At 42.4% G+C, this 10,059-nt stretch overlaps 3 protein-coding genes across 3 annotated transcripts in view; 2 read left to right on the top strand and 1 right to left on the bottom strand.

Annotated features, from left to right (window-relative positions):
* SARC_05238 (hypothetical protein) overlaps positions 1 to 960 on the top strand; it is a 3,741-nt gene extending 2,781 nt beyond the window's left edge. The window contains exons 4-5 of the mRNA XM_014300913.1: positions 1 to 25; positions 547 to 960. The exon at positions 1 to 25 is cut by the window's left edge and continues 29 nt beyond it. Of these exons, the coding sequence (XP_014156388.1) occupies positions 1 to 25; positions 547 to 716 (195 nt within the window). The 3' untranslated portion in view covers positions 717 to 960. The remainder of the gene's footprint in view (positions 26 to 546) is intronic.
* A 269-nt stretch (positions 961 to 1,229) lies between these two features.
* On the bottom strand, positions 1,230 to 2,044 carry SARC_05237 (hypothetical protein). The gene has a single exon (XM_014300912.1). The coding sequence runs from the start codon at positions 1,982 to 1,984 to the stop codon at positions 1,322 to 1,324; it is 663 nt and encodes a 220-aa protein (XP_014156387.1). The 5' UTR covers positions 1,985 to 2,044; the 3' UTR covers positions 1,230 to 1,321.
* A 1,057-nt stretch (positions 2,045 to 3,101) lies between these two features.
* On the top strand, positions 3,102 to 9,660 carry SARC_05236 (argininosuccinate lyase). The gene is made up of 12 exons (XM_014300911.1): positions 3,102 to 3,324; positions 4,042 to 4,176; positions 4,406 to 4,507; positions 4,965 to 5,102; positions 5,663 to 5,837; positions 6,285 to 6,456; positions 6,920 to 7,004; positions 7,587 to 7,707; positions 8,039 to 8,142; positions 8,579 to 8,669; positions 8,975 to 9,048; positions 9,400 to 9,660. The coding sequence occupies exons 1-12, from the start codon at positions 3,205 to 3,207 to the stop codon at positions 9,484 to 9,486; spliced, it is 1,404 nt and encodes a 467-aa protein (XP_014156386.1). The 5' UTR covers positions 3,102 to 3,204; the 3' UTR covers positions 9,487 to 9,660.
* Positions 9,661 to 10,059: the final 399 nt, after the last annotated feature.

Genomic DNA, 10,059 nt, shown 5'->3' with positions numbered 1-10,059 from the left:
GTCGGCGAGACATCGTTTGAAGAAGGTGAGTGCTGCAGTAGCCTTTCATATACTTACACTTCCATACCTAGTTGTAACTTCTGTAGTTTGTATAGTCTCATTGGATTGGCACTATGAGTGCGTGCGTGGCTGGGCTTATAGATATGCAATATGTACGTACAGGAATGTATGCAAGCACCTAGTATTTGTTTGTAAATTGTTTCGTTATATCCTTCGGTAGGGGTCATGCTTTTACTGGCCGATCAGTGGATGCCCTGATAGGCAAAAAGTCAGAAACTGGTTGCTAGTACGCTTTGATTTTGAGTGTAGCAGTTTCCAGTCATCTGGAGAATGACCTATTGGATGAATGTCGATCACAAACCAGGTTTCATGTATATCTCTGATCCTCGTATATGTATTTTACGTATATATATATATATGTGTGTGTGTGTGTGTGCGTGTATGGATATGGATATGTATATATATAAATATATATGAGCATGTTGAATTTACGTATTCTTGTACTGGATTCGAGTGTTGATGTGGCTATAATCCATCTGCCATCAGGAATCTGGGCTGGCATAGAGTACGATGAACCATACGGCAAGAACGATGGCAGTGTGGAAGGCAAGAGGTACTTCACCTGTGAGCCCAAATACGGCGGTTTTGTGAAATGCAAGTGGGTGGTATGTGGAGAATACCCAGAACTGGGCTTGAGTGATGATGAAGAGCTATAGGCTGGTATCCATTACGTATAGCAATAAAGCGCACATGATGCTGTAACATATATATGAACGTACTTAGTCGGGGGAGAGTGTTAGTGTAGAGATCCATCCAGCGTCAATGAGGAGCCTTGGACTGCATGTTTAGGCAGTCACTTCTCCGTAGCACGTGCGAGCCAGAGTCCTACCTTTCAGCGCAGAACACTATGAGCGTATGATTCCAGCATGATTCATATGATCCCAAGACTTTTGTCACAGCCCCGGTGTGCTTTTAAGTGGAGAGTGACATCCACTGAGCCACTGAGCTGAACACGTCTCCCGTAGTATGAGTCAGCAGCGATTGCTACGTCGCCCAAGACCCAGGCCACCAACATTTGAAATGCTGATTTTTCGGGACTCACAATGGGGTTAGACCAGGACTGGCCAATCAGAATGCAAGGAATTCCTGCAGAGCAGTTTATTAAATACATGCCTAGCATTAATATATATATATATATATATATATATATAAGTGGGGTTGACTGTGAAGTATTCTACCTCTGTTGCTAATAGGTTTATATAAGCTTTGGTGTGGGAAGATACGAATAAACATGAGAGAGTCGGTGACATCTGTATGCAGACTACCTATGTTGGCAGGCGATTGACCAAATACATTTGAGCCTTGCAGAAACCAGAAAGGCTATTACACCACGTGAATAGGTTAATACGATTATCGAGTCGAACTGGGTGAGATACGGTGACTCGATAAGCGACACGTTGCAACATCTGTTTAAGTGATATGCGGGAGGTGCTTGAGGATAGAAGCCATAGGTAACACATTCGTAATCATGGAGAACAAACAACGCGGCACTACAGATGGTGTAGCAATCTGAATAACGCATGCGATACTGAAAAATAGTAACAATCGCAAAGAGGCGGGTAAAGTGCAAATAACCTCGAGTGTAAACGTTCCATAATAAATATAAGCTCTGTCTAAGCTGATATGCCTTAAGTGCATTTTGGTTCACAGCAGCAATTGTATATTGTCTCTGCCACACTCCCACCCTGTTGTATGCCCAGTATAAGTCTCTGTAACATCTCGGCCTCCGACAATCATGCACCGCGCCAATCCGAAAGATACGTCTCTGTTGGCATTCTTTTCGGCGCACAGTTGTTGATGGATCGTCTTCATAATTGACAATAGATGTTCTTTCGAAGGCGCTAAGCGAAGGCAACGGTATAATAATCTGCTCAGAAGAATGATTCAAGAAATAGCACTTGGGCATGTATCTAGAAATTGCCATACCTTCAATTACTAACCCGATTTCAAGAGCCTCAAAACTAAGCTGTGCAGCTGAATGACAACAGTACATAATGTTTATTGGATACAAACGTAGATAAAGTAACGTTTGCTGTAATTCGGAATACTACCGTCGGCGATAGTTTTAACAATGACGGATTGGATTTCTGTGGCGACTTTGAAGCCAATGGTAATTTATGCGTGCTAAGCCCAACATGAAAGGAACCGCTTCATCAGTACAACCTGATATAGTGTCCCGATATTACTTTCAAACAAATTGACTTTGGCTCCCTCGTCTCCGACTCTTGTCAAGGTTTGCAATTGCAAATAAAATAATCTAACGCCAACTTCAAGTCTATCTGTATACCCGATACTGTGCTATAATGGGCAGTGAACGACCCCAAGAAACGACAGAGCCTCTTTGCTTTTCTATGCCTCTTGGAGAATATGAATACACATGTTTGTAAATACATGTCCAAATTTGTGTAGTGCAAGATACGCGTGTACGTAGTCGCATGTATTTACAAACTCATTCTGGGATGAACCATAAATATTGGGTTTTGTATATTTTGTTTTTATTTTTGAAAAGAAATAGGTGTGTATGTACATACTGGGTCTGCAATTCTGCGTCATTCTGAATGCCCTCAATCCGTTTTATTTCGAAGAGGTCCATTTTAGTAGGCTATGCGTAAACGCTTATTTATATTTATAATATACGTAAACGCTTTTTTTTATTTATAATATATACGTATGCTTTGAAACGTTTATACGGGGGTTAAAAGATTGGGGAAATCACAATCGGCCTAATACAGTATGCTCTATTTTATTTTTTAAAATGGACACTCTTTAGAGCGTAACCGCCAGATGTAGGGCCATCCCAATATCAACGTTAATTGTGAACGTATATTATTTAGTTTAAACGTAAAACTCAAAACGTATTGCGGTTAGACTGACTGACCGTGTTCGACACACACCGATCAGATAGACGCATTCTCTTCCAATCAAAACACATCTGCAACAGCTTTTTTTTTGTTGTTCTTCAACGTCTGCGATTCCCATCACAGTTGTGTGGCACAACATGTGACTAAAACCTCACTCTCTCCCTCTAGAGAGATATATATAAAATATATACACTCAGCAGTGAATTCATACGAAACCATACGCCACTTCTATATAGCAAAGCTGTAACAGAGAAAGATAAGTGTAGCAGTTCAAATATTCACCATGACGCAACCAAAGCAAACAGAGACCAAGCTGTGGGGTGGCCGCTTTACCGGCGCGCAGGATCCGGTGATGGAGGAATTTAACGCTTCCATTCGATTCGACAAACGCATGTACAAACAGGTATGACAGAGTGTTTGTTTACAAAGCAATCTTCGTTCTATTTGATAAGCGAATGTATGGACAGATATGACGAAGTGATCACCCCTGTTCATGCTTTGTCAGCAGTAAGGTTCAACGCTTTTATGGCGGTATATGAGGTGGCAGAATTTCGAGTGATTTGGAATTTACATTATAATAGTATTCGTTTTTCGTTTAGTGATTTGAGTTTCAAAGGAATACATTTAGTTATTTTATATTCGACCTGTGCACGCGTACGTATCTTTAATCTCATAGTCGGAATGTGTGCGCCATTCCTCATATGTCGCCAGTGATGCGAAACTTTGCTTCATGATAGCTGGTAAGGCGTTTTAGCACAATACTAGACGCCCTCATTGCAGAAAATTGGCCCACGTTTAAGATGAATGTGGATTATTGCATCGATCAATGACTGCTTCGTGTTCATTTAATATTTCAGTGTTGAGTATTGTATATCCATGTTGGTGTTGCTGATATATCTTTAAGAATATTGCCTTCAAGCTGTGTGCTATATGTGTGATACAAATAAACAAGCTACGAAGCTTGAATTGGGAGGTGTATCATACATATAACAACTCCTTTAAGTCCAGATATAACCTCGATGGAAACCCTCTAATGCCGCCGGATCTATAGTTCATACCCAGCATCTACATTGAACTTCTATGAACTTCTTTGCGGTAAAATCTCAACTATCAATATTAGGACATCGAGGGGTCGATTGTATACGCGAAGGCTATCGCTAAAGCAGGTCTCATTACGGACGCTGAATCTGAAACACTACAAAAGGGGCTACAGGACGTCTTGGAGGAGTGGAAGGCAGGGTCGTTTGTTATCAAGGTTAGTCCGATGTACCATTGCATGCGTCTGTAGGTCCTGTACATTTGACATGCCTAACCGGGCTTTGTAAGGAAATTCCCACTCGAATTGACACATTAGAGCACAGTACTGCAAATTATATTTGCTCTGGATTATAGTGTATGATTCCAAGAAACGATGTTATCGGATCCTGTAGATAATCGATACATAATGTTTCAGAGCATTTATCTCTGTCATTTTTGCTCCATAGTCCGGAGATGAGGACATTCACACAGCAAACGAGCGTCGTTTGAAGGAGATGGTGGGGGATGTCGCCGGAAAATTACACACCGGTCGTAGCAGAAATGATCAGGTATGTTTAATGTAGTTGCTATGTAAGCAAATAGACGGGATTAATACATGCATAAAGTGTACGTATACTCCTGCGAGATGCATCTCCAAAGAGTTTAGTACCATATGTCGTTCTGTTTTTCCACACTGTCCGCAATAGCAAAGACTCGGTGGACTACTGTGTCGTTGTATAAATATATCTGTAAATGCATACGCACTGATGTATCGATTGCGCTTGAAATGAGAGTACTGAACTTATGCTACAGAAAACCATTTGTTTAACGCATTGTCTAGAATAATTTGAGTGCCAGAATAGATCTGAAATGTTGTACTGGCTCCTTGAGTTGTCAGGTACTCGAATCATGTATGCGACGTATATATATATATGTACACATGTAGATATACATCTATATATAAATCTCTAGTGTTGCGTCGTTCGTCGATACTCAAACAGCCTATCAAATTCCACACCATGGCAGGTAGCGACCGACATGCGATTGTGGCTACGCGAAGAGGCGGCAACAATCAGAAAATATCTAGTGAGTTTAATCAGTGTACATCTCAACAGAGCACAACAAGAAGTAGACGCCCTCATGCCCGGTTACACACACTTACAGGTATGCTTATAGTTACTAGTAGATGTGTATAATTTGTACCACAACGTTGCAGACCGGAAGCCCTATCAAATTCAGTAAATGATTTTAAAGTGTAGCAAGTGTTGGCATATGACATGGGACCTTTAATAACGATTAAGATGTACCACAATCTGAATGAGTGTCAATTTGCTATTTTGATGGAGTCTTGAACCTGTTTGAATTATTTTGGTGTTTCCCCGTGTGCCGATGGTTCGTATTTCTGACAGTTGCTGTTACAATCGAATGGCAACTATGACCATATCATAATGGAGGTGGTCAGCTCGATTTATACTGCGACGGCGTAACTTAGATAGCTCAGCAGCAACGCTCTCGAGCTTTCAATCTGTAAAGGAGTGCTCTGGGGGCATGTCTGTTGCCATTTGCTCCACTAAACATACAACACTATGCACACATACACATCAAACATTTAGGATTATGTACATATACACACTAAACAAACAAGCTTATACATGCGCTGTGCAGAATTCGCTATCTGAGTATCTAGACTTCTGTGGCACTAACATCACTGTTGTCGCTTGCAGCGTGCTCAACCCATCCGCTGGTCACACTGGGTGTGTTCATACGCCTCGCAACTGACACACGATCTGGAAGCTTTGGACTCTCTCATCCACCGTTTCAACGAGTGTCCGTTGGGCTCAGGGGCATTGGCTGGCAATCCCTTTGGTGTGGACAGGCAGTTCATAGCGCAAGAGTTAGGTAAGATGTATTACGGTATACTCTGGACTCGTTATTGTGCGTTCGCTGCCTTCGGGTGTGTGTTATAGCGTATCTGATGGTATGTGTAATAACTGACTCGCACTTAGACTGGAAAGCTTTGGCAAGCAGCCAACTGGTAGTGAAAAGTCTACCCAATGTCGTGGATTTTTGTTTCTGCTGTTTTCTGTTGTTGCATTTGATTATTTGATAGTTTTTTATGTCCACTTACGCGATCAAGTGCGCGCGTTATGCACATTATTGGGCCAGAGAATTTGAGATAAGCGTATACGATCGTCCCTGGAATGAACACTTGGTCTAAATTCTTGCCACAGTTTAGCTTTGAAATTTCTGTGCAGGGATATGAATCTGTATGTGTGGGATTCACAAGCATGTTTACGTATGGGTAAGCCGTGTCTGATATATACGAACCTTGATTCTCTCGAACAGGGTTCAGAGGGCCTACAGCCAATAGTCTCGAGGCCACCCGTTCGCGTGACTTCATCACAGAGTTCTTGTTCTGGTCATCGCTAGTAGCCTCGCATCTGAGTGGGTGGGCTGAGGATCTCATCATATATTCCACCAAGGAGTTTGGCTTCATCTCGGTTGCTGATGCGTATAGGTAAGTTCAAAATGCACGCATGTTTACGGAAATATATAATGCATATGTCCCTAAGAAACAGCTTGTGTATCCCGGGGTGAGCTTGGCTGAACCTGGACTGTAGATGAGCCGTCTCTCGCGTGATTTTGGCAACTGATACATATGCGCGCGTAATTGAGTCTTACATTATTTCATACTAAATTTGTAGAGTCGTTGGCCGCCTTAAAGCGAATAGGCTTGAATGTGGAGTTTCTGTATGCATGCGTTCAACAAAAATTGTGTACGATATACATACCACCGTACTGTTGCAAACTTTGATCACTTGTACATCACCTTCCCCTCTTGAAGCTTAACAAGCTACATAAATAGGGTCACTGACGTGAGCGTGCAAGTTTATGTTATATACACAAAGGCTCTAATATAGACGCAAGCAAGTGCATTGATTATGTCTTATTCCTACACCCACTTCCCCGTCATCGCACAGTACGGGTAGTTCGCTTATGCCACAGAAAAGAAACGCCGATAGTTTGGAACTCATCAGAGGCAAGAGCGGTCGAGTGTTCGGTCAGGTAGGCTACATTTATCTATTTGAGATAGAGTTGTCCAGGCTGTGACTCAGTATCTAATTGACCCTTTGGATAAGGGCGACCCGCGGGGGGGGGGGGTTGGATTGGTATAGGATCGCGATAAAGTCAGTTTAAATGTTTGGATCCCTTAATATCTATGTTCGAGTGAGTTTCTGTTGCCGGATGAACTGTTTGCACTGTACCAGGCTGATCATAACCATGGCATAAGATCGCATTCAATTGTCAAGCTTTGTAGAAGGTGCCTTTATACATGGGGTTCGAGAGAAGAGTGGATCGGTGTGTATATATACTATGTATTGATTTGCACCATCATTTGACTGGAGAGCACCTAACTGGACCGATCTTAAGTGTACCTCCATACATATTTGACGTAGATCGCGGCGAAATCAATCCCTGTCAGCATGTGCGCGCGAGTGTGCGCAATTATGTCTCACGTGCATGTACGATTATTTGCAACTGCATATGGAAACACGCTACCTTGTGGACATGAATATCACGTTTGGCATGGCACACTTCATGCGTTCTGACCCCCACCAACTCCTGTGCAACCTTGTGTGTATGCAGCTCGCTGGATTCATGATGACCATGAAAGGCTTGCCCAGTACCTACAACAAAGACATGCAAGAGGATAAGGAGGCTCTATTCAACGTTACGGACACGTTGGAAAGCCTCTTGCAAATAGCTGGTATGTGTGTGTGTGTGCTTGGCCGTTGTCAGAATACACGGTGGCTCTAATAATTTTAGGTACGCCCACCCCTCCTATTCATATCTTTATTGATATGTGCTTGGCTGTAGGTACAGATTGAGGTATTTATACCTACTTATTATGGCTTTAGTGGGGGGGGGGGTAGGCACCCTCGTTGTAATAGACATACAGTGGAGTCGGTTGGGATTTACTATAATTGATACGCAGCCTTACCAGTCTGTACAATCCATAAGGTTTAGTATCATAAAAACTAAAATTCTCGTACACACGCTCGTACTTCTGCGTCTGTTCACATGCATCGATGCGATAGAGGGGGTGATGTCAACGCTGACAATCGATGAGGTGAAGATGAAGAGCGCTCTAGCGATTGAGATGCTGTCCACTGATGTCGCGTACTACTTAGTCCGAAAAGGGGTATGTGCACTCAACGAGTGTATTCGTTATTCAGCATGCACTCGTGGCGTAAATGTCTGAAGCCCATACCTTCAAGCCCATACACGGCGAGATGTGTATATAGCTACCACAGTGGAGACCGCGTCTGTATCTTGATGTATAATTCTGAGCTTGGCATTCTACCCTGAAACTCGGTAGATTTTTGGTTTCTTTAGTCTCTTTTCCTTGTCTGGTAGTTAATTTATGCGTTGTATGAGTGACAGGTCATCTCTGGTAGTTTTGCTCTGGGGTAGGCTTTCTGTGGACTCATTCTCACTTACTGCCTTGCTATCATTTCCACTATATCTCTCGGCTGCCATTGGCGATCCGTCGTAGCGTTTCAGCACCACAACTCTTGTATTTGGTGGTTTCGTATCTGACATCCCCTCCATGACGCTGTGTATCGGTTTTTGCTCAGGTTCCGTTCCGCGAGGCGCATGGATTGGCCGGAGAGGTCGTACGAATGGCCGAAGACAAGAAGTGTGAAATGGATGGGTTGACTAAAGAAGGTATAAATGCATTGTTCATTTTTCTCTGCCTCGTTGTATGGCGCACGATGTATGGCGGTAGGAATATCGATCCACTATTAAATGCGATTTTGCAACCATTGAATGTAGTGATTAACTATTAGGAATACGTGAACTTTGGAATATTCAGAGGTGAGGCACGGCGTTTTGACTCAGCAAAGTTTATTATTGGCGAATGTGTTTGAATTACCTACTCCACAAAGCGTGTTATCTAATGAACATCCGCAATCGCCGTACACACGAAGTTGTATAAACATAAGTATGTCTTCAATTTCTATGCTACTCAGATATGCGAACGGTGTCCAAGCACTTCGGAGACGATGTCACTTCGCTGTGGGACTTTGAAAATAGCGTCGAACAGGTAAGGGTGGCCGCAGCTGTTTGCACTGGAATTTTAGACCGTTCCGCGTCACTTTCATTCTTATAAATTTATCAATATCTGCGTGCGTAGCTAGTTGGCAATTTTGGTTGCGTAGTGTTCTGAGAAAAGAATGTCAATTCATGCAGTTGTAACTTGACGAGAAATCTATATATTCCCATACAACTCCAATGCATAGTTTGTTCGTCCCCACCTTATTGCAATCATTGCCACATAACTGATCAACTGTTCTTTGTAAATGCTTTAGACGCAAGCTATAATCTAACAGCTTGTATAGTTTTGTCTATAAGGCACTACAAACCACTAATTCATTTCATATCTATAATACTGCAGTATCAAGCGCAAGGAGGAACATCGAAGTCGTCAGTGCTCGGACAAATAGAGAGTTTGCGAAAAGAACTGGGTAGTGAGACGTCATAAATATAACAATTAGCATGCACGCATCATCTATGAGTGACGGTAGGCGCTCCATCATCTATAAGTGACGGTAGGCGCTGGCCAACTAGAGTATCCCAGTCAAGCATTATTAAAATGGTATACCCCGTCTTACAAAGTAAAGTAAGGACTGCGCACATGTAGAGGGCCACCGCTGACACAACAGATTTTTTTGTATTTCCATTGGAAACAACTTGCCTACGGCAGCAGATGTGGCCAACTGCATCACCCAGTCGAGTGCTGATGCAAATAGGCGTGTACTGCACTAGTTTTGTGTTGTTTTCATGGGTGAGTAACTCCGTTTGTTTGTATTTTCTGGCAGAACATGTACATATAACCATAGTCTTCTGTTTGATTTAGAAGGCTATGATTAAAAAGGGTATGGTGGCACTGTTATCTGTTGCATGATCTATATCCATTACTAGAAACAACACTGCACCATCATAAATTTGTAAGTCACTTGAATGAACCATGGTTGTCTGTGCTAGTTTGTTCACCACCGTTTAACCCCTTTCTATTGCAATATGATGCATAATTGTATGTGATGCCCCATTGGCG

Source organism: Sphaeroforma arctica (assembly GCF_001186125.1).
Source record: "Sphaeroforma arctica JP610 unplaced genomic scaffold supercont1.327, whole genome shotgun sequence".
Classification (NCBI taxonomy): domain Eukaryota; class Ichthyosporea; order Ichthyophonida; genus Sphaeroforma; species Sphaeroforma arctica.
This window is presented reverse-complemented; position numbering and strand designations above follow the sequence as displayed.